Source organism: Thunnus maccoyii, chromosome 21, assembly GCF_910596095.1.
Source record: "Thunnus maccoyii chromosome 21, fThuMac1.1, whole genome shotgun sequence".
Taxonomy (NCBI): domain Eukaryota; kingdom Metazoa; phylum Chordata; class Actinopteri; order Scombriformes; family Scombridae; genus Thunnus; species Thunnus maccoyii.
Genome location: NC_056553.1, coordinates 11,359,322 through 11,383,647, shown reverse-complemented (window position 1 = coordinate 11,383,647; position 24,326 = coordinate 11,359,322). Strand labels below are relative to the sequence as shown.

The following is a 24,326-nucleotide window of genomic DNA, read 5'->3' as shown; positions in this document are numbered from 1 at the left end:
TATTGGTCTGTAAGGGAGAGGACACAGAATCCAGTATATTACAGGATCAAATGTCACTAGACTACTCTATGTAAAAGTCTGGCCTGGAGAGAGGTGTTGAGTGGAACGGATGCACAGTAGGTCATTATGATTGTGAAGTGACTTCCGACATTGTCATCCAGAGGACTATAACCATAACATCTGCTATCCAAAAACAGTCATTTCTCCTGCTTTCAGCACTGATAAGAGTTATGCTTGTGTGCACTAGCTTATATAAACACTTAAACACATTTATAAACCATTTCTGACCTTCCCTCTGGTTTCAGTCAAGTGCAAGTCTGACCCAGCTTGCCTGAAACAAGATAGCAGTACACCATCTACCTTTCTTTTTTCAAGAGTAAATTATTATTATTATTTATTTTTATCTCTATCAAGCACTCTGCACTTCTGCTCTTGTGCAGTGCTTCTTCCTGGAAAGTCTTTTCTTTGTGGCATTGTTCATTGTGAGCTTTTTATTAAATAAGACAACTACCAGACAATAGCTGCTACATGTATCTTAAATATGCTTACAGTTCAGCAGGCTAGAACAAAAATAGCACAGGCACCTTAAGCTTGAATGACTAATATCCAGCTCTCTGCAGTGTGTTGTGTTGAAAATGGAAAGCCATTGACACTTCATGACAGTAAGCTGACAGTGGCCTTATGGGGAATAGTGTGCTTATTATAACAGCAGAGACGTTTATCATTTTCAACATTGCATTATGGGGATTCAGTGCAATGATGTTAGTGAAATCTGAAAAAACGCTGTGTCATTGTTCAGGCTGTCACTGCAGCGTGTCTGGTGGAAGTGAGGCAGTCTCTGCTGTATTTTATATTTTTATCTTCTGCATATCAAGTCAGAAAAAGACTGTAAATCTAGGTGGAAGGTCAGTCAGAGTGCTTGGGTCACATGTTGACTGATGTGTTTTGTATCCTTGTATTATGCACGTATGCAGTGTGACATTGACTGGGCTCTTTAAACAGAGAAGTAGTTCTGAAGTATAATAGTATATTCAAAAAAATAGCTTGTATTTCTATTTTTTATATATCATTTCTGTATAAATAATATGCAGTTAAACCCTTGGTATATGTGTGTGTGTGGCATGCTGTTCAACAGAAACGAATGATTCACTTTAACCAAGTCTTTCTAACATAGTCACTGGCCTGTGTCTAATCTGCACTCCCACGTCTGTGGCTAAAACAATAAACCTTGCTCCCATTTTTATCCCACCCCATAGTTAAGAAACTTAGCTGAACAAAAGCAGCTAGGACATTATACTATGAACTTCTGGAACATCATGAATATAGTAAAATATGTCATTTTTCGTATTTTAACACATAATCACAAAATGTACCCCTCGTGGAATGTGCTCTGCTAAAATTATTACAGTAATGACTCAGTGACCTGAGGCCAGATTTGGAATTTGCTAAAAACAAACCATTTTCCTCTCTCCTGTTAACTGTCACTGACACTTACACGCCTTTGCCACCATGCCTTAACAAGGTCACAGATATCTAAAGCCTCTGCTGACACATTCTGGCCCTCCGCTGTCCAATTCGCTGCCACGTTGGCGTACCAGACTCTTCAGCGGCCCCCATGTCAATGAGGTAAGACTTGCCTTGTGTTACAGCTACATACAGTACTGTGCATGTCTTTAGAGATTAGAAAGAAATGAGAGTTATCTTTTATGATTCGCCATTCAGGGTAAAGATCAGCTGTGCGAGACTGAACCAGAACCAGATCAGATCCCTTTTGATTTGGAGAAAACGGCGAATGAGCTCGTATGTGTAGTAGGAGACTCTGGATGTGAGCACCAGGAAGACCTGCTGGAAGGAGACCTGGGACTCGGCACTGCTCCAGCTCTCGCCAGGGAGGCCTGAAGCTCCAAGAATCACCTCTAACCCCAGCTTATCAGCCCCTGCCGCCCTGAGGCTGAGGCCCTCCCTCCCACAGTGAACGGGGTCACTGGCCAGGGCATCTGAGAGGAGCCAACCGGGAGTCAGAGTTACAATGTCTCCCAAAAGGTCACGCCCCCCCTTGAGCTGACATGCATGCAGAGACACAGACGGAGAAAAAAAAAAACATTACAAAGGCCATTGCTCTCTCTGTTTCTCTGCTGATGATTTTCTTTGCTTGTTTGAAGGAATTTCAGCACTAAAATTAACTTTAACGGCCGAAATAGAAAAGTTACGCTTGTATAATTTAAGTGCCTGCTGTCTAACGCAGCCAACAGGAAGCACAGTTTGACGTAGCCCCTGTGCACAGTGTACTTTTTTTTTTTTTTTATAAAAGCAAGCAAACAGTTCTGGTAAAACATGTTAAGTCACAAATTAATTGTTATTGAAGAAGCTTCTTGCTAGTCGGTTACATTACGTCTTGGTCTCAAGCTTTAGGGAGAATTGCTCATGAACATCTAATGTGATTGAATGGCATTTCCCTTAATCAGCTGACATGGTATTTTGTTCCAACTTCTCTTCCCCAACTCCTTATTAAATTTTTATTGCACTGTTTTTTTGCTACAATTCCTTTAACTGATTTAAATGTATTCCACTGAATTTATTGCTCTCCCATTTCTCCCTCCATGTCTTGCTTATCACTATGCTGCACTAGAATACTTCCAAATGCTTAAGTATATTAACAGCATTTGGAAAAGAGACTATAAGCATGTGAGGTTTCCACTGACTTCTTTAATTATAGATTGCACTTTGCTGCTCTCTGAGTGCATCATTATAAATCTCAGGGCCTTTTTCCCCTTGAGAGAAGCAGGATGTTTGTGTACTGCACAAATCCAATCTGCGAAGGTTAGGCTTTGTGAATTTGCAGACTGTTTCTCTCATATTAATAAAGCCATTGTCCTTGAAGTAAGGCTTTCCATTTTATGTTGCGAATGCATGGGAACATCTGTGGAATGCTTCTCTGTTTCATGTCTCGATTGCTTACTTTGTTTGCATACAGTTTTGGGGGGTTTTTGCCCAAGAGACAGAATGATAGCAACAGCCGTCTCATCATGAGTCCTCAGATACATATTTTCAACCTTCTATCCTAGATCTATCCTTAAAGGGACAGTCCACCCCAAAACCACAACTGATCTCCTTTTTCCTGTAACTCATAGCAGGATCTTACTGGTTTTGGTGTGATTTACTGAGATTTGGAGCTATCACGTGTGCAGTATATGCACTCAAAACATTTGGTTTGTGGTGCCCAAAGTATCAGAACATTAACATTTGAAAAACTTAATGGCAATGTCTCTTTCCACAAACAGTATAACACTTACTTCTGATAAACCATAAACCTTATTGTCAATGTTTTGATTGATAACTTCTCAGTGAAGTATTCCCACCAGCCACAGCATCTATTTCTGTGCTCCCGACAAGGTCTAACAGTCATTTTTGGGGCACTTGGAGCATCACAAACAAAATGTTTTTCCTGAATGTTTTTCTGCTTTACTCAAGTGAGATCAAATCTCCAAACCTCAGCAAATCACATACTATCTGGATAGATTTATTTGTGGTTGTTGCAAAATTGCCATGAAGTCTAAAATTCTCATCTGACTATAATACAGTAATTACAGCTAGCAACTAAAACATTACAGCTGATCTTCTGTCTATTACCGATAATAATTTTGTTACATATACTTATTATGACAAATAGCAGCTAATGTGTAACACTGTTCCAGCACAACGGTTCTCAAATGGTGAGGGAAGGTACATTGGTGTGTGGTGCACTGAACAAAAGTAGACCTTGAAACATCTCATAAGTATAAAGATTAAAATTATTACATATCCTGTGTGTAAATATTACTAGCATAGTCATTTTTGTTATTACTATAGTGATTAAAGCCTGTGGCTCACTGTGTTGGATTTTAATTTTTAAGGAGACCTTGCCTCATGCACCAGACTTTGAGAACCACTGGTCTGGTTTGTATGTTTTTGATAATGATTTTAAAAATTTACACAGATGCATAAACTGTCTTGTTAACTGTGAACTTTACTCAATGCAATATTCCCAGATCATGTGGTTTTTTTTTTTATAAGAGCAAGCAATTGTAAACATTTGAAATGGTAGAACAGACTGCTTACACTGACACTGAGAGAGACTTTCCAGCTCCAGAGCCATGACATTGTCCACAGTGCATGATATTATCCTACAAGGATTTGGTGACAACAATCAAAACATCCCTTTTTTTAAATCTAGAGATAGCACTACTGCTGTCCGGATGTAGCCTACTCATCACACCTCTACCTACAGTATGGCACACCAACAAACCAGTTAATTGATTGTCTCTGACTTCAACCAGATCTTACAAATAGACATTAGCAATGAGCTTTTTTTTTTTAGGTGTTCTTTGTTTTTTTTTAGTTTTTCTTTCATCCACTATTTTTCACCTTTACAGACAGTATGGAGACTGAAAAAACATATTTTTTGTAAGGTTTTCAACATTCAAAAATAACCCCAAAACATCCACTTTGAAGTGTCATCATAACAAGATACATGAATTATACAGTTGGGTTTTTTTTTTTCCATAGTTGCAGCTTCACTATTCAAGCCATTGTTCGTAGGCTTTGCATTGTCAAACACATCCAGTATTCCCGTATAAAAGAAGTGGTCCTTTCCAACGCCACTGCAATTCAACTGGGGGAAACAAGATACATTCCAAATGTGGCCAGTGGAGCTCCTCAAACACTGATTTAAAGTAAAGCTTTAATTCCACAAGAAGAGGAAACGGCACTCGATGCAAAATGAACATTAAATTAAAAGGTCTTTGGTGGAGAGGATGTCTTCACAGTTTGGAGTGTGTCAGTAGTGATTTGCTCAAGTCCTTCGCCTCCCCGGCTGTTCTCACTCTTTCATACCCCAGCACAGACATGGCATGGTGGCAGTAGTCCTCCACTTGTTTGATCTGTTGAATGCTGAGCACTGTTCTCCATGCACTAGCAGCTTGTGTGGCATTCCTGGACGACACTATGAATGGCTTAGAGGAGGAGCTGGAACCACTGGTCATGTTCAGCGCAAACGACTCGATGTCGTGGTTGGTGGTCAGGTTGGCGAAGCGGTAGATGTTCCGCAAGGTCTTGACTGGGTTCTCGACCAGGTCCTCATACCGCACGGCCATGTACTTCCCCTTCAGCCAGCTGGGTGGGTTTAAGGCAGTCCTCAACGTCCTGGAGGTGCGGTCACAGATCACCTCCATGGCTCCTATGGAGTGGTAGTCTGAGCCATCTTTCTTGTTGGCTTTGTGACCAGGATCCACGAAAGGTATCCGGCGAAGTTTAGGGTCCCTGCTGCGGACCACCTGTAAGTTCTCCCTTATCAGGCCATGTCTGGATTTGATTCTGGAGTTGGCCACTGCCCGCGGGTCTCTGACCAGGTGTATCACCTTCAAATCCAAGGATGGATCCTCCATTAGTGGAGCCAACACGTTAACGTCCAAAATACGTACCCCTTTAATGACTATGGTGTTATATTTGAGGCACTCCTCCTCCAACAGTCTAAGGCTTTGAGGGGGGCACTTTTTACACACCTTATCATCCACCATCCCCACCACCTCTTTCCTGTAGGCTGAGCAGAGGGGATAGGAGCACACCACTTTATTGAGGGTGGCCCCAAATAGTCCCAAGGAGGTGAAATTCTTGCCCCCGGGGCTGTTGTAAAGTTGGAAAACAGACAAATCACAGCGGTATAAGGAGCTAAGCATGTCCCTGGCTGCCCCTTGTAAAGACACTGCATCACCCGGGTAGAGTTTCTGCCAGATGTGCCACATCGGCTCGTACAAGAAGAACACTTCAGGATTTTGGTTAAAAAGCTCCCCGAAAAAGGACGAGCCTGACCTCCAGGTAGTCAGAACATAGATAAGCTGTCTCTTTTTGGCCAGAGAGGGCCGGTACAGGAAGCGAATGTCAGATCTGCTCTGATAAGTGGTGCTCCTCATCTGATGATTACACTGCTGTGGCTCCTTAGTCCATTTATAATTAGCCAAGTTAAGCATAGTGAGTACCAGCAGCAAGAAATAGGCCATAAATAACACAATTCTCTTCCTGCGGAGGACTTTCATCACGATCCCAGGCTGTGCTATTATCTTGGTATGATTCCTGTAGGTTTTAAGCTTCCTCCCAAAGCCAGCATCCTTCTCCCAAGGCGCTGTCAACTTCAGTGGTTGATGATATTGTTTGCCTCTCATCTGTACCCCGGAGAGTGGCTCTCACCACCGAAGAAAACGCTCCTTACATTGACAGTTAACCAACACGGTCTGTTGGATGTGTATAGCCTACACTGGGAAATGATACCCAGTTGAATACCAGCTGATTAGGTAATATAGCGAGCGCCAATTCGAAATCCACAACACGATATCCCGTTTTCACTGCACTGCGCAATGTTCTTCATGGGAAAGATGGATAAGAGGAGCGTTTAAGTTGCCCATAGCGAGTGTTGCAGTAATTCTGTGGGTGGCCCGTCTTCAAAACAACAAGGAAGGAGCCTTCATCATTGTAACAGACGCCCTGTTTGTCCATGTTCAGCGAAGACACCCCTGCGCAGTTAACATCTGATGCATCCTTGCTCATACAGCCCGGTTAGACTCAAGCATCACAGACAATAAGATCGTCAGGACTTGGCGCGCCGGCTGGATCTCAAATCATTCCGCATCTGCTGTAAACGGAGCCGTGAATGGCAATGTATCCACAGTTACAGCATTTGTTAAGAGATATTCCCGTTTCTTCCTGCTCCTCTGCTCGTCCAACTAATACAAACTGGACCGATTCAATCAGAATACCAGGGGAAAGACCCGCCTACAGAGGGACTATATTGGTCCGCGCTGAGGCGTCGTGCGTCAGCGAGCTGCACCATTGGACTCGCCGCCCGCCTGTCCCGTCGCAGCCCCTGTTCTGTCTCTCACGGATCGCAGCAATGGTAGATGGGAGGAAATGATGCTGTTGTTATGTTTCAGAGGTCCACCTCACTATCTGCATCCTTGTAACCATGCTCCACCCTTCCTTTTAAGACATATAACTGCATATTCTGCCAGGTGCAAGGATTTAAAAGGATTTTAATGATTTCCACTGTCTGTTACACAGTCCTTTGTTCAAATTCATATGCTTTGTTAAGTTATTCTATAAAGAATCATGTCTTTACATGTGTATCATTAATGTTCTCTTCATAGTGGATGACTGCAGAGAAGAATCAATATTTCAAATTAAATATATTTGTGTTTTCCCTTTACGGCCTCAAGAGGGTAGTCCAGATCTATGAGAAAAAAACAGCTTCTTCCCTTAAAGGAAAAATCCTATAATTAATTAGAAGAATACCATACAAGCAATGCAGCAAAACGTTGCCGCTGTAAGAAAACCATAGGGGTATATTTTTGTGATAAATGATTAAATAAATAGGATCTGTGGGAATACTGCAGCCATTGTATCTATCGCACACAGTCAGCAACAGTGACTGACACTCCTCTCAAGTGGAATCAGCTGAAATCTGACATTTGACAGCTGTTCCCCAGGAACTGATGAGTGCTGGGAAGCCGTGTGTTTTAATGGAAGAACCACATGCTCTGCAGATTGAAAATCATCTTTCCTAAGAGGCTTGGCAGTTTGGGATTACAGCCCCGCACAACTGAAAGGCACAAAAGATTGAGTGAAAGGGGTTGAGCCCTTTGACCCTTCTCCCACCCCCCATGAAAAATCTCTATGCCTGTAATATCCTAGACTGGGATTTAGAATGTTTTCATGGTATTGTTGAGTGATTTTATTGTGATCTTATTGTACTATATATGTTTTACTGTGCTTGTTTTGAAAATAATGCAGATATTTAATAGTTGGTATTATTGAACTACAGAATGATTAATTACTCTTCATACCCTGCACAATGTTTGGTTGCTGATCTTTCTATCCCATAGATGCTCATTTTGTAGTACTCATTCAATGCGGATGTTTACAGTGCAAAACCTTTGTGCAGACTGCCCTCTGCTGGAGCATAGTGTTTCCTATCAGGACAATGAGGCAGACTTTTCTCCCTTTTTTTCCACTCAAAAATATTGACATGCGCATTTTTCCACTGTCAAAGCATTTATATGGCTCATATGTATCTATTTATAATACTTTTAATAACATTTTGGCATATAGAGCAGCCATTTGTGAATAGGAATGATCAGAATTATGCATTAAAGGAGGAATATAGCCTAATAAGTAATTGGTTGTCCCTACTGGAATCAGTTATGTCACTTTAAGAAGTCTATTTTTTTTAAATTGATTTTAAGAATAACCATCAGACAGCTTTTATGTGAGTATCTGTCATGTTTAGAAAGAGGGCTTGTCCGTTTCCATCCTCCTTTCCTAAATTGTCTTCCTCAATTTGGGATTACTTACTAAAAATATAATGATATGCAGCAGTGTAATTCCTGTGTCTAAAACCAAATAGCAGTGTCAGATGATTTTCCTCCTGTATTGTACACTCTGTTCTGTACTGTTTCTTTATAATTTGATTCAGCCTGAATAACTGAGGGCCGTTCAGGGATGCTGTTTCGTGGAATAATAAAGTGCAGCTACAGAACAGAACCCATTCCTCCACTTGCAAGCATCGTTGCAGAGAAATTGAGCGGATGAGGATTGGCTTATTTTAAAATGGTCGTAAAATGTGACAACTCCTCTATGACTGGTAATTACCAGGGGCCAAATCTGACTCAATGTGCACTATTTTGAGCCTTTCTCCGAATCTAGATTTATAAAGTTTTGTGTGGGATTTTTCAGGTGAAGGAAATAGTAACCTCATTACCACGGAGAGATGGATTTAGTCATTAAATTGAATTATATCGTGTTAGAATATCTATATGAATTTATTTTAAATAAATGGCTTTCTCACTACAGTATATGCATATATAAACATATATTTATCCATTCATTTGTGTAGGTGGTACCAACAGACTGTCTTGGCTTTAGGGCCTGGATACTATGAGATCATTTGTATTCTGCGTTTGGAAATCTGAGTGGATCTTAATTACATTTTGTGTTGATTTAGACATTGTAAAACAATTTCTAATTAACTGCAAATTATTACATTTATAAGGACAGTTGTAAGTTTATTCCTTTGTTGAATTTTGAATTGCAAACAGCTGTTTGATTCAAATAACTCTATCTTACGATTTAAATTAATTTGAATTTAATTGCTTCAGTGCCTCTCAGTACTGACAGTACAGTAAACACCCTGGTGATCTGGCTCCATGTGAGTTGGTAAAATTAGATTTTTCCACTTTTTATAACACTCCCCTGGCAAATCATTTCAGCCTCCTTCACCGGGAGGATATGTTTATTTCGAATGTCAAATACTGCATGTTATCTTTCATTACTCACATAAATGCTCACTGGTCTGATGTCATGGACTCACAGTGAAGGGCTGATATGAAGCTGCCAGGAGGACAGCTATATATATGTATCTCCCATATATGTATCCTCACAGCCTGTCACTCACCATACAGAGCCGGTTATCTCATTCTCCCTCTCTCTCTCCATTATCCATGTGCAGTAAATTTCTCCCATGCATGTCCAAACACATCAATTACATGGACATGTTCATATTATAGGAAATTGCCTGTCCACTAATATGCACGCCCAACCCTGCACAGACCAGAAGCCATAGCTGTGATGTTTTTCTCCCGTTTTTTTTATTTTCATACACCGAATATATGCATATATTTTCACAAGGCTAATGCCTCAGAGTGTTTGCTGTAAAATAGACAAATAATACTGATGTTTAGTGTTGTCAGCACGCATATATCTAGTGACCAAACATATAATGTAATAGATAGTTTACATCAATTCTATTTAACTTGCATGTATCTGTAAAAATGGATATTTGGCACTATGAAGAATGCTCTACCAGAATACACTTGTCAGTACAAAGCTGCACTGAATAGCACTGTTACGTAATCATGTAGCACAGAGGCTTTGCGCCTGCGAAATGAACAAGCAGGTGGAGGAGGAAACATGCGCAGTAGGAGCCTCGTCAGCAGCATCAGGACCAAAAGGATCCCCAGGAGCCTGCGATGCGAGAAGATGGTGCATGTAAACACGCCGAGAGAGATGACCGTCTCATTTTGTCGGATTGCAGTCGCCACTTATCTCCACTAACCTGAACTTTGAAGTGATTTAGAGCGGGGAAAAAACTGATAAAAAAAGGTAATTTTGCAGACAGCAGAGCCGCGCAAACGAACGCAGCAAAGATGCGACAGCAATAACAACATTTAGTGACATTGGTTTAGTCTCATGACGACGTTTTAAGCCTCTACTTCGCTGCGACAGACAACAACAACAACAAAAACAATAAAAAAAGGATTCCTCCAATGTCATCCCATATGACGGGCTTTCTTGTGTAATGGTCGCCGGTTTCTAGTGGGATGCACATCAGTGTTTGGCCGTACTCGCTCTCCGTCGTAATGGCAGCTCTGTACCAGGGCACAGACGCTTCCTCTCCGGATAAATTTCTGGCCTTGAAAGACGTGAGAGAGGTGAAAGAGGAAACTACGCTGGATGAGAAACTCTTCTTGTTGGCATGCGAGAAAGGTTTGTTACTGTTTGTCCTCTTCTTGTTCTTTAAAAGGTAAATCCATACATTTATGACTTTTTATCTGATGTGTTTAAAGACACAGGAGAGATAATTATTGGAATCAAGGGAAGCAGGTGATTAGGCAGGTGATTGCTGTATTAAAATAATGATCATTAAAGACATTCCTGAAACATTATGTCTGATTCTGGCAGACTTACATGTACAGGTAAAACACACTGTGACTAACAGCTTGATAGATTTCCAGCAGGGTCATTGCAGCAAGCAAACTGTGCAGTCATACCACATTTATTCCGGTAAATACCTCTCACAGCTGCCAACATGTTGGCTACTGTGGAAATTTGCCCACAGGGGATTTAGATATATTTAGTTGAACGTCTGCTCTTCTGAAAGTTCCTCTCTGAGATCTGCTGACTTTTCACAGGGAAGTACTTGCAAACCAGAAGGAGAGATTCTACACCAAGTGTAAAATAACAAAGAGGCATGGGCATTCTCATCTTAGTCAGATGGGAGTGTTTCATTGATAACTTAAGAACATTGCACAGGCGGAGGTTGTTTTAGGTGTGCAGCTAGTCCAGTAACTGCCACTATGACCATATAAAGCCTCTCTAAACATGGCTCAGCAACAGGAATTGTCCTTTGAGGGAGATGTTATTCTTAACACGACTGATGTTAAGAGGACTGCTGGAGCTGAACCTACTCCACGGGAGTGTTTGTCTCATGACTATGGCTGTTTGTGGCTCTTTGGCGTCATCCGCAGATAATTCTTGACCTCTTTTATAGACCTGATTTCGCAAGAATTCCCTAAAGTGAATTTCATTCACAATGTGCTGCTTTGTTTTGGCCTGGGTTCTCAGGTGACTACTACATGGTGAAGAAGCTGCTCGAGGAGAACCGTCACGGTGAGCTCAACATCAACTCTGTAGATGTTCTCGGCCGGGACGCTGTCACCATCGCCATCGAGAACGAGAATCTAGACATCCTGCAGCTTCTCCTGGAGCATGGCTGCCAGGTAGTGAACACACACACACACTTAGGGCGAAACAATATATGCAGAAAACACCACTTTTTCAAGTTTACTGCTGCTGTATGTTTGGTTTTCGCATCTTCTAAAATGAGGCGTTTGTTTCTGTGTAGGCGACAGATGCCTTGTTGGTGGCCATAGACTCGGAGGTGGTTGGAGCTGTGGACATCCTCCTCAATCACAGGCCCAGGCGATCTTCCAAGCCCTCAATTGCTGTTAGTCTCCTCTCACAAGTGCTCTTTAAAGAAATAAACACTGTTGACGCAGAGAAGCACAGGCTGTTTTCAATGTTAACTTCAGTTTTTATCATTATCCTCCCATCTTTTTCAGAAACTGATGCAGCGAATCCAGAATCCAGAGTATTCCACCACCATGGACGTAGCTCCGGTCATCCTGGCAGCCCACAGAAACAACTACGAGATCCTTACAATGCTGCTGAAACAGGACATCTCGCTGCCCCGGCCCCACGCTGTAGGCTGCGAGTGCACACTCTGCAATGCTAAAAACAAGAAGGACAGCTTACGACACTCCAGGTACAGGCTTCCCCTGTGATCTAGAATTCAGAAAATGTGATCGTATAAATGTTATTGTCTTTCCCCAGCATTAAGCTCCCATTGAGCTAAACCAGAAGACCATTTTCCATTCAATTACCTTGGCATGGTCAACATCACTTTTGTCTTCTAGATGACACCTGTGTTATTTTATGTGATGATTGTTTTTGGTATCTTCTCTGGTATGTTGAAGCTTAAAAGCAGCTATGATTATACTTTCAAGTAAAGTATACAGGAAAGGTTCTTGTGAAACACTGCGGCACGCTGTTTTGATGATAGCATCAGCTTGACAATGTCACCTTAAGCACATGGACAGAAATGATTTACTAGCACATGCATTACCTTTTGTAAAATGCTCTTATGTAGTTTTTTTTTAGTTTTTTACAGTACCATAAGTGTGTACAGCACTCTCTTGATCCCTCAGAGGACTCCAAATGTTCTCTGTTTTTGCCAAGCTCTACTTATCTAGAAATAGAGAGCCAGTACTTCATTTGCTATATTGGCTTATTCTTTTTTTTCTAAAATAAGTGGTTTTAGGCTGAAATGTAAAATGTTAGCCTCTAATTTAAGAGGAAGCATCAGTGTTTCCTCTGAGAAGTTGTGATTTTTGCGATTATCGGTATAACAAGTATCTTAGATTTTTGATCAGATTACTCTGCTGATCTCCTCTGCTAGGCAATCTTATTCTCTCTGAGGGGCAGTGTAGCTTCCCACACAGTATACTAAATGAATCAGTCTACAGTTTGGCTGGCAAACAACATAGAGGTCAAACTGTTAGAAGGCTGAATGTTTGTTTCTCCATTTCCCTTTTGCTAATCTCTCTCTTGCATCACTTTTCATCGTCCGTTTCTTCTCATCATCCCCATCGCCTCACTCTATCTCCAAACTCCTTTGTGGGTCAGGTTCCGCCTGGACATCTACCGCTGCCTGGCCAGCCCTTCTCTGATCATGCTGACCGAAGAAGATCCAATACTCAGGGCCTTCGAGCTGAGTGCAGATCTCAAGGAGCTTAGCCTGGTTGAGGTGGAGTTCAGGTATGATGGCTATGAACTGCTCATGTCAGAGCATGTTTTTCTAATTTCTTTGAACGTGACAACTCAGGCATACATAGAGATACTTGTCACATGCACACAAACATACTCACATACACACATATATATTGTAAACCTTCCCTCTTTATAGTCTGGGACAGATAAGATTCCTAATCTTTCCTGTTGTCTGATTGCATCTCATTTCCGTACCCCAGGAATGACTATGAGGAGCTGGCAAAGCAGTGTAAGATGTTTGCCAAGGACCTGCTGGCTCAGGCTCGAAACTCTCGAGAGCTAGAGGTTATTCTCAACCATACATCCAGCGAGGATCCCGTTGACAAGAGAGGTTTACTGGAGGAGCGCATGAATCTCAGCCGACTGAAACTTGCCATCAAGTACAACCAAAAAGAGGTCAGACAGGCAAAGTCTGCAGCTGTCACAGTGATTGTTTTTTGGCAGCATCAATACCAACTCATATAAGTGGGTTGAGGATATAACTTTTGATATATTACCTGATCAGCTTTAATTTACTATACTTGATGTCAGACTTAACATCTGCTCCTGAAGTCGGTCTTTAGGAAATATTAGTTTGACAGGATGAAGCTCCTCCAGGCTACGGCAGTCAAAGGCAAAGGGAAGCTGGAAGTTTGAAGGGCAATTTACAGCCGGGATGGTTCAGTGTAAAAAGTCTGACTCATATATCACGGTAGACGTTGTAGCATACCATTGTTTCCCACTGGAGAAGTAACTCTGATACGGTTCCTCTGTGCATCTGAATACTACTCACTTATTCCTGAGTCTGATTTATTTTTTGGATAACAGCAAATGTTTGTGGTGGGATTTTTATTTCTGAGAGAATGTTGATACATTATAGCTGAGTCACTTAAATCAGCTATTAATACAGTAGTCAATCTATATAAGACACCATAAAAGTAACTCTTGCTAATAGCCTCCCCATTGAAACCTTAATAATACAATTGTACTCCACAACAGCAGTACTTCTATTTCTGTAGTGCTGTACTATTTATGCAACTTATTCTTTCTCTGTGTACATGAGCAACATAAATTGAACAGTAATTAATAAGAAACATACACATGTAGGAAACAATGGGTGTCAGAAATTTCTAAATCCAGTCTAAAACATGCAAAATACCGTTCCCAGCAAGCGTTTATGTGGATACCTTTAAAAGAGCTAAAACCAGGAAAATAGCACTAGCAGAGATTATTAAAGGAATAGTTGGGCATTTTGGGAAATACACTTATTTGCTTACCTGCCTAAAGTTAGACTTTGAGCTAACGCAAGCTAACCGTTAAGTGGCTGCAGCTTCATATTTATTGTACAGACCTGAGAGTGGGGTATCAATCTTCTTATCAAACTCTCAGTAAAAAAGCCAATAAGTTTATTTTCCAGAATTTCAAACTATTCCTTTGAGTTCATGAAGGTCAGTTTCAACTGATGTGTCTTGAAAATGCTAATTCATCTTCCCCCTGTTGATATTTTCCATTTGTCCTTCTACAGTTTGTGGCTCAGTCCAACTGTCAGCAGTTCCTCAACACCGTCTGGTTCGGAGAGACGGCCAGCTATCGGCGCAAACACACCTGTCTAAAGATGGGCACGGTGCTGAGCGTAGCGATGCTTTGGCCGCTGCTTTCTGTCTGCTACCTGCTGGTGCCACGCTCCCGTGTGGGCCAGATCATCCACACACCCTTTGTCAAGTTCATCATACACAGCGCCTCTTACTTTACCTTCCTGCTGCTGCTTAACCTGTACTCGCTGGTCTACAACGAAGGCAAGAAAAACACCATGGGCCCCGCGCTGGAGATGATCGATTACTTGCTCATCCTCTGGATCATAGGTCAGCTTTCATGCAGTAAATCACATACTAATGTATGTATGTTATGTGTTTGGAGGAGTGTCATGTACTGCATGTTGTTATTATGGTATATATTTCATAGCTTAGAGGCCATATTTCTGTAACTGAATAATTATTCATCTCCTAATGGACACAACATAACTAAAATAGGATAGGAATCCAATAATAAACCAGAATTTAATAGAATAACATTGCGTAGTGGAGTGAAAATGAGAAATTCCTGTTATGGGCTGGCTAAAGTCCAGTATCCTGTATCCATAATCCTATCAGGCAGAACATGACAAACAGCTGTTTCTATACCAAATGACAGAAAGCCTGGCTTGACTGGATTAAATCTGACAGTTCTGCTTCTAATTGAGCTTTACAGAAAGAAACTGAAGCTTCTCCTTTCTCCCCTGTGACTCACACACACACACACAAACACGCATGCATGCAAACATGTATTTGCGCAAAGACAAACAGATGTACAAGCTGTATATTTTCAGATGAGGCTAGATAGTGACAAGAGAGAAACTGACTCTGTCTGTCTTTCTGCGGAAGGGCCTCTCGACCTTCCGCTTCTGCCAAGAAACCATTAGCATGATCATTCAATCGCTTTAATGGCCCTGCCTTCTCAGCAGAGATATTTGTCTCTCTGGTTGCAGCATCCTACACTTCTCCACCAGACAGAAAGCATCGCAACCACAGCTCATTGGTCTAGGTTTCCGCTTGATAAATCATCCCAATAAGTGCACCTGACAGGTTATAAAAGGATGTAGAAGTAATTGACTTCTATTATTCTATGTTATGAAGATGGTTGTGGGGTAATTTGCAATTTATTCTGTATTGTGGGAGTGAGATCAGTATTAGAGTCATTAGGCAGGAGTGTAATGCGCCGTTCCATGGGCCAAGATAGCCCACTAGAGGGGGAAAGATTCCTTAAGTAATGAAAAAGAGCAACATCAAAGATCAATTTTAACAACTTCAGCAGTTTGTTTCTTCAAGGCTGCCTCATCGCAAAATAGATTTACTGCAAGATGTGATGCAGTGGTGCAGATTTCCCACTCTGGGATCCCTGCAGAATCGACAAAAAAACAAAGATGAGTGAAATAGCTAGAATAAAATCACTAATGATCATCCTCCTCAGACAACCTTGTGCATGTGTTGATGTGAATTGGAGCTTTTTAAGTTCATACATGTGCTGTATGTCTATAGACTGCACTCACAAGTCAGACAGCTTTTCATTCCTTATTCTTTCATTTGTTGTCTCTTTCTCCCACGCTAACCCTCCATCCCCTTCCCCCACATCTTACTCCTGTTCTCTCCATCCTGCTATTCCCTTGAGCCAGATCCCTCACGTTAATGGGGTAATCAGATGCTGTGAGACTGTCAGTGTGTCTGTGCCCAGGGGTACATACATGTGAGTGTGTACCTCTCACTTACTGCGGTCGTGTGTACTTTGATTTCTGCATTTGCACTCAAATTCAATCTTTCCGTAGTAAAACTCATGTTTCCAATAACCAGACAAAACAAATTGTTACTCAGAGATGGAAACATTTCATCTGTGAAACACTTCCTGGTGGGATGTCTGTGCATCCAGTGTGTCACTGCTCTGTTTACTTTTAGCTGAAACCATGGAAACCATCAGGTTCACTCCAATGTTATTATGCATCACTGTGCCTTGTCTTGCAGTTGAACTCAAGCTTTTAGTTTTAATTTCATTACCACTGTTGTACATTTGATGAAATCCCACTTGGACATAAAAAAGACAGACACCCATCTTTATTAAATTCCACACACTACTCTAAATCCCAAAGATGACACATACTCACTGCATCAGTCTCTAATTTCTGTGTCTCGTACATTACCGTGTCCCCAGGGCCCCTTCTGTGAGATGACTTATGGCTGAATCTGGAAGCAGTTTTAAAAATGTTGGGGTTGACAGCAAAATGCCTTTTTTCCAGTGGTGCGCGTGTATATGTATATGTGGTGACGGTGAATTCCTGCTCTCCTGTAGGGATGGTGTGGTCGGACGTGAAGCGTCTGTGGTATGAGGGGCTGGAAGACTTTCTGGAAGAGTCGAGGAACCAGCTGAGCTTCGTGATGAATTCTCTTTACCTAGCCACCTTTGCACTCAAGATAGTTGCTCATAGCAAGGTACCCACACACTGTACTCACTCACTTTAGATTTAGAGGATAGATAGCTACTTGTACTTTTGTACTGCTGGCTTGAGAAGTTGAAAGATTGCAAAAAGCTGGATTCATAAAGTTAATGCATTTCACTCTGTGTCCTTTTTCTGGGAAAAACCAATCATTCATCATTCAGTACAATGAATATGCAGAGGAGGCAGTCTGTAACTGCTCTTTGCATCACTGACAAATTCCTATATGACAAATACCTGTATGAGTTATCTAATAACATTAAAAAGCACCATATTTAGTTTAAATTATTTGAATATTTTATGCATTTTCCACATCAGTTAATTGAAAAAATAGTTTTATGTTACACTTTTCAGAATTTTTCATACTTTGAAATTGTTAAACAGATCTGTATTTTCTTTGTTGTGTCGTTTTTTCTGTTCAGGCCTCATTAAAAAGGTTTTTTCCCATTTGATTATGATTGTGCAATCTGTATCACCATTTCACTGATACAGTAGCTTAATTTCCAAGAAACATACTCAGCTGCAGCATTTCACTGTAATTATGTCATGATCATGTCATATCAGAGTTCTGGCAATCAGCAGTTTCTCTCTGACTTTCTGACATTCACATCAATATCAACTTCAACGTCTGTGTCTCTGTATACTTTTAGTTAAAAAACATGACTTTGCATGTAAAAGTACACACACACAAGCACCCACACATACACAGGTAGTAAGGTTAATATAACAACAGGATTGTGGTTATACATTTAAATATAGAGATCATATAACCAGAACAGAATTGGGGTAACTACTTGTCAAAGAGGAAAACAGTAAGTGATCTGATTTCCTGTGCCTTCAAACTGGGAAACTCAGATTTGTCTGAAAGTTCCAATATATTGGACTTGGTGCTTAATAATACAGCATTGCCTGAAAACGATGCAGAAGCAGAATTAAACCCAAATCTATAGTGTATTATAGTGTTATATTTTCAATGCACAGTATTTGTAACCTTCACAAGATCAACTCTGTAATTGTGCAACTATCTTGAGATGTCTAATAATGTGAATGTGCGAGACATAAACATGGGAATCCATCCCATGTGATGTGAATGCAGCATCGAGCAAAAAACCTGAGTATATCATCGTATTTTTGAGTAGTTCTACTGATAAAAAGGCCACAAAACACGCTTAGTAAGTAGACTAGTATCACTGTAGACTCAGTACAGTCAAGTGTTTCTAAATGTGTTTGCTTGTTCTGCAGTTCAAGAATGTGGCGGACACTGAGAGGAAGAACTGGGACGCCTTCCATCCCATCCTGGTGGCTGAGGGCCTGTTTGCCTTCGCCAATGTTCTCAGTTACCTGCGACTCTTCTTCATGTACACCACCAGCTCCATACTGGGCCCATTACAGGTAGGAAGACAGCGAGCACACGTACACTAAAGTAGTTGTGATTATGTAGCTCAACGCCGACATTTTCAGAGTTTATCTTCAGAGTTTTATTCCTAGTGGGGCCAGACATGCAACAAACAGTGGGAGTTTGAGATGAGGCACTTTGGATTAGAAAACAGCCCAAATTCTTATGCAATGCTTATCTAACTGCTTCCCTTTCTATTTTCTCTATACCCCACCACACACACACACACACACACAAATGCCACCCACTCTCTTCCTCTCTCAGTGAAGTGTGAACACTCAAGGACAAGCCAACGCTAAACATCACACCAGCTGTGCCGAGCAGTATCATAACCATCATCATAAGCATTAAGCATAAGCACGGTGAACCAAGGCAGTAGATGAATGTGTTCTGTTGTAATAATACGCTCATATTAAACTGAACACAACGTCATAAAGCTCAGCAGCTTAGTTGCCATATGCATCGCCACACCGATATCATCATTTCTATCATTTACGTGAATGAGAGCCTTCGGTTTACACAAAATTGATATGTCAAACTAACTTCAATTTAGAGGCTGCTTATTTAAAGCTGGAGGAGCTGACTTTGTTTGCCCGCGCTCACATTTTTCACTGGATCCTAAAATTGATTTCTATCACAATCTGGCACATACAGCAAGGTTGAACTGTAGCCATCTTAACAGCAAACTTGGCTGCATGGGAATAAAGTGTTTTGGACCAATTTTATCTTAAATTGAGACATTTTGTCGTCCTCTGAAGGCTGAAAAATACTGTTTTTGAAATCTTTTCAAAGCTAAGTTGATTTGTAGTTTAGTGTTGAAAGATGCTTGGGCATCAGTAGCAAAATGTGTCTTTTTTCTGTTTGTCCTGAGGTGACTTTTTTAACAATAGCTATAATACGAGCAATATTCATAAATCACACAAATACAACTAAAGTTGAATTTGTGTAATTTATGCCTCTTACACAACACAAAATTAATTCAATTTGTGAGAAGCAAACATTTAATCTGGCAGTAACGGTAATTTTTTGTGGTTTTCGTAGTCCCTTAGAGGGCCTCGTATGACAATGTGTCTCCCTTTTTATTAGTATTTTTTGGACTATAATAGTGCATTGTTCTACCTATACTGTTTTTCACATCTAATTTGATACCTTACTCATTCACAACACAACATTTATTTGTTGCCAGCTTGGTTAATACTTTTCATAATTAGTTACTATATATTATCGGGGCCATTTCTGTAATACAACTGTTACCAATTTAAAAATTCTCTTAGGTGGACCAAGTCAGGCTGCAGAAGTCAGATCAAAAAAGCTTCATAGGTTTCATCTCTTTCTACAGAACAAGGACAGTCACACGTTCATTTCAGTTTGACAGTCACAACCTTAATGGCTAAACTTCAGTGTATGTTTGTGTGCCTCGTTATGTCGTTTTTTTCCACTTCCTCAGACAAGCCAAAAATCTGGTTTGCATATTTTCTATTCAGGCTCCTCGACAATCTCAGTGTCATAGGTGTCCCTTTTTATCGCATCATGATATTGTGTATCGTCCAGCCAGCTGGCAGAGCGATTCTGTAAGACAAGCCAACATCTGAGTTTGTGCTGGCAGTGTTTAAGAATTTCATTTTTCCCCACTGTGTGACTTTTATTACATAAAGAAGTCTTCAGGTATGCAGTTAGGTCAGCCTATTTTGTAGGGATGCCTTCCTGTCATTAAGTCAAGGAACTTTCTGTGGTTGACTTATAAAACACCAAGACTACCCTGTAGACTGTTAACGAGCGCTTTTCAGCTACAATCTCCTCCATCTCTCTCCCTCCCTCCCTCTCTCTCTCTTTTTTTTTTTCTATCCGACCTCGCTCTCACTCACTCACTCACTCACTCTGTGACATCACTGTCTGGCTTGGCAGGATGGAAAAATTATTAGCTTTGAAAATAGATGTGGCTGTGTGTTCATGGCCACCCTTACATTCACATGGCAGACACACCTCCCTCCTCATGCACACGTGCCAACACATTTCCACACTGTCGTGATATGTGAGTGCGCAAGTCATACAAACACACGCACACACACATAGACAGTGAGTCAGTACTATGTGGGCTGCAGTAATGAAAATTTCTCTGATTCCATCCTTCCTGAAGAGACCAGCTCATACTTTTTGCGGGTAGCACCCCCTACTAAGGTTGGAAAGAGTGACTGAAAGTGTGTGTGTGTGTGTGTGTGTGTGTGTGTGTGTATGTGTAGATCTACTATTACCAGTGGTACACACTATGAGCTCACTCATGGCCCAGACTTAACCTCATGGACGGTATTAATCTACCATAATGGATGGCACACGAGGAAACTTGTATGAGAAAAAAAGAGGGAGGTTATCCTACAATTCCGAACTACATACAAATTCTAACCAGGTTCTGAGTATGTGCTCTGGTGTGTTTTCACTCTGAAAGTGACAAAATTAAATATACTTTGACAATTTGTATGCTAAATGTGCTTTATTGTTGGTGGATGTCGTTGTCACAAAGTGCATTGCGCAAAGGAAACGTAGGAGATGCTCACAGCTGGCAAAAATTAAAACTAATTGCGGTGGTGAGACAGCTCCAGGAACATTTTGGAAAACAAAAAATATTAAGATTTTTCTTTTTTACTTTCTCTTTGTTAAAATTCATCGGAAGCCAAGTCAGTTTGTTCATAGAGCACACTTAAAACTGACCGATTCTGACCATTGGAATGCATTTGAATAATTAAAATGATATAAAATGGTTACCTTGGAACATCGGAAGTACGGTAGACATCCATTGACACACAACTTGTATCATTTCCTGTTAGGACGTAATTTCTTGTATTCTAACAGCCAAAAGGGTTTATTATGCAGGCAGATATTACTGTAGAAAGTATGTGGATGTGTGTGTGTGTGTATGTGTACCCCCAAATGCATCAGTCCCCCCCCCTCCCTTCCAGTCAAGGTTAAGAGCTGCTGACCTGCTGCATTCCTGCTCTGTTTGTACAGTAACTATGTTAGGCTATACCTGTCACGCTGGGCAAGCAGGGAACACCCTCAGCTCCTAAATCGTGTACAAGACGTGTACAAAGTGGCGGAGGAATACACTGGGGGGATTTAGACATGACAAGAGAATGAATCACGCTAATAGACTAGCCCTTCTCCTCAAACAAGCAGCCTGGGTTTCTGTGCAAACACATTCACCTTGAGGTACAGGGAGAGTGGTCATCCCTCACACTGGAAACTGTGTGTGTGTGTTTGTTTTTTGCAAGAGCGAGTGTGTTCTGACCTTGTTTGAGCATCTCTAGGTCCTAGTAAACAGATAAGCCACTCAGGACTATAAATAGTTGGTTGTCCATTGCACTGAGAACACTCTCTCTGTCTTCGATCCCTCTCTCTGGCTTCTCCCATGTTTGTCTGTCTTCCCTCAGGTAGGGTAAGAGCACTCCATCTGCCAGAATAAGTCACTTTTCCCACTCGCCTAAGGAAGGCACTGCTAAATAAGAACATGTGCGGAAAAAACTAGCGACAAGTGGTTAGAAAGGTTGCTTACATAGTATAAGTGTTGAAAGGGAACCAAAACATGACATTCAAGTAGCGACCTTGGTTAAGTTTTAATGAATTAGACGTTATATACTAGTGTAAAGGTCCAGGAAAGAAACCCAAAATGTAACAAATTCCTCCTAAATAAACAAAAATGTTGATTATTCTGCTTAAAAATACTGAATTGTAGCAATTGAAAATGATTGCTCGTAGAAATTTTGAAGAATGACTCATGTCTACAGGATTAGATCAGATCAAGCTGCGAGAGATTAACAGACTAATGCTTCCCAACAGATCTCCATGGGTCAGATGCTGCAGGAGTTTGGAAAGTTTCTGGGCCTCTTCCTGCTCGTGTTATTCTCCTTCACCATTGGACTAACCCAGCTCTACGGAAAGGACCATAAAGACCCAGACAAGAATCCACCCAAGGACTGCGAGGGCATCTTCTGCCAGCAACAGAGCAATGACGCATTTCACACGTACGGACCAACTTCAGTCTGTCGTTTTGGACAGTGACGATGACAGTGATGAATGCATTTTGAGAGATGTCAGAGATTATATGTATATATAATGCTGTATAAGCATGTTGTATAAACACAGCTGGTATAGACATTACAGATTTTTTTCAGATTTATGATTTAACTATAAAATTAAATGTCAGTAATTTATGCATTTCCGGTTAGAATGTGAGATGCATTTGACAGACATGCTGTTCAAACACACACACACACACACACAATGACATCTACCAGCTTCTTCCTTCTCACAGGTTTATGGGGACCTGCTACGCCCTATTCTGGTACATCTTCTCGCTGGCACATGTTGCGCTCTTCGTCACCCGCATCACCTACACAGAGGAGCTGCGCTCTTTTGTGGGTGCCATGATCATAGGCACCTACAATATTGTGGTGGTTATTGTCCTGACCAAGCTGCTGGTGGCCATGCTCCATAAAAGCTTCAGACAAATTGCTGTAAGTGTAAACAACTTTTTGGCACAGAGTTTCCAAAAAGCGGTCACGGGTAATTTCAGTTCAACTTGGAACTGAAGTTGTAAATCTTTTCATTTACTTTTAAGGTTTGATTTTTCTCGAATTCTGTAATGCTACACAGATGTCATCTTGTTTTTGTCTTTGGAACCCCAACTGCATATTTTTCTTCTTCCTTTGAACAACCATTTGATCTTGATTATGCTAAGTAAAACAACTCATCTTCCAGAAAAATCTGTCTCCTCAAGTATTTCCACAACAATATATTTTGCATTTTTAAGATTCCCCCATTCTTTCACCTAAATATTTCTGTTACCTTTTGGTATTCTGCAGAATCATGAGGATAAGGAGTGGAAGTTTGCTCGAGCCAAACTGTGGTTGAGCTACTTTGATGACAAGTGCACCTTGCCGCCACCTCTCAATATCCTCCCCTCCCCGAAGACTGTCTGCTACTTGGTAACCAGCATGAGCAAGTGGATCTGTTCACACACCTCGAAGGGCAGGGTGAAGAGACAGAACAGCCTCAAGGTGAGAGAAACATTTTTTCACAACTGTCAAAACCTTAAATTGTAGTAAGAAGGCAGTTGCCAGTGCATACTTGAAATTTTCTGGAAGGTTGAATTCAATCTTTTCCGCTACTCTTGAACAAACCTTCACCGTATTCTCCATCCAGGAGTGGAAGAACCTGAAGCAGAAGCGTGATGAGAACTACCAGAAGATCATGTGTTGCTTGGTTCACCGTTACTTGACCTCTACGCGACAGAAGATGCAGAGCACAGACCAGGCCACAGTGGAAAACCTCAACGACCTGCGCCAAGACCTCTCAAAGTTTCGCAATGAGATGAGGGACCTGCTGGGCTTCCGGACCTCCAAATACGCCATGTTCTACCCAAGGAGCTAAAAAAACAGAACTAGATATTCTCTCCCTTTCCCCTTTCCCTTTTGACAAAACCTCTGCTTCTCGTTTTATCTGGGATGCTGTGTGACCCGAGCATGTGGAAATAAAAACTCTGCTCTTTGAGTCACAGAGGCAACTTTTAAACCTGGAACTTAACTAGAAAAATATATATTCTCCACCAAAGCCTCCAGACTCAGGCCCCCTATGTATTATTCAGCTATTCAACCTTTTTGTAAATAAAGAAAGCCATTGTTTTCAATAGAAAGATGAATAAAGATTTATGGAAAAATTTGACCCTGTGGGACTTTAATGGCATAA

General features: G+C 41.1%; 3 protein-coding genes across 3 annotated transcripts in view; 2 read left to right on the top strand and 1 right to left on the bottom strand.

The window, feature by feature from the left end:
* LOC121887829 (sodium/hydrogen exchanger 9-like) overlaps positions 1–2,893 on the top strand; it is a 57,958-nt gene extending 55,065 nt beyond the window's left edge. The window contains exons 15-16 of the mRNA XM_042398872.1: positions 1,530–1,626; positions 1,723–2,893. Of these exons, the coding sequence (XP_042254806.1) occupies positions 1,530–1,626; positions 1,723–1,899 (274 nt within the window). The 3' untranslated portion in view covers positions 1,900–2,893. The remainder of the gene's footprint in view (positions 1–1,529; positions 1,627–1,722) is intronic.
* Positions 2,894–3,988: 1,095 nt separating this feature from the next.
* chst2b (carbohydrate (N-acetylglucosamine-6-O) sulfotransferase 2b) lies at positions 3,989–7,045 on the bottom strand. Its single transcript, XM_042398873.1, has one exon. The coding sequence runs from the start codon at positions 6,195–6,197 to the stop codon at positions 4,800–4,802; it is 1,398 nt and encodes a 465-aa protein (XP_042254807.1). The 5' UTR covers positions 6,198–7,045; the 3' UTR covers positions 3,989–4,799.
* A 2,859-nt stretch (positions 7,046–9,904) lies between these two features.
* On the top strand, positions 9,905–24,302 carry trpc1 (transient receptor potential cation channel, subfamily C, member 1). Its single transcript, XM_042400242.1, has 13 exons — positions 9,905–10,569; positions 11,428–11,582; positions 11,708–11,809; positions 11,925–12,127; positions 13,048–13,179; positions 13,392–13,587; positions 14,696–15,032; positions 17,047–17,186; positions 18,434–18,583; positions 22,419–22,603; positions 22,894–23,095; positions 23,444–23,638; positions 23,784–24,302. The coding sequence occupies exons 1-13, from the start codon at positions 10,404–10,406 to the stop codon at positions 24,009–24,011; spliced, it is 2,391 nt and encodes a 796-aa protein (XP_042256176.1). The 5' UTR covers positions 9,905–10,403; the 3' UTR covers positions 24,012–24,302.
* The last annotated feature ends 24 nt before the right edge of the window (positions 24,303–24,326 follow it).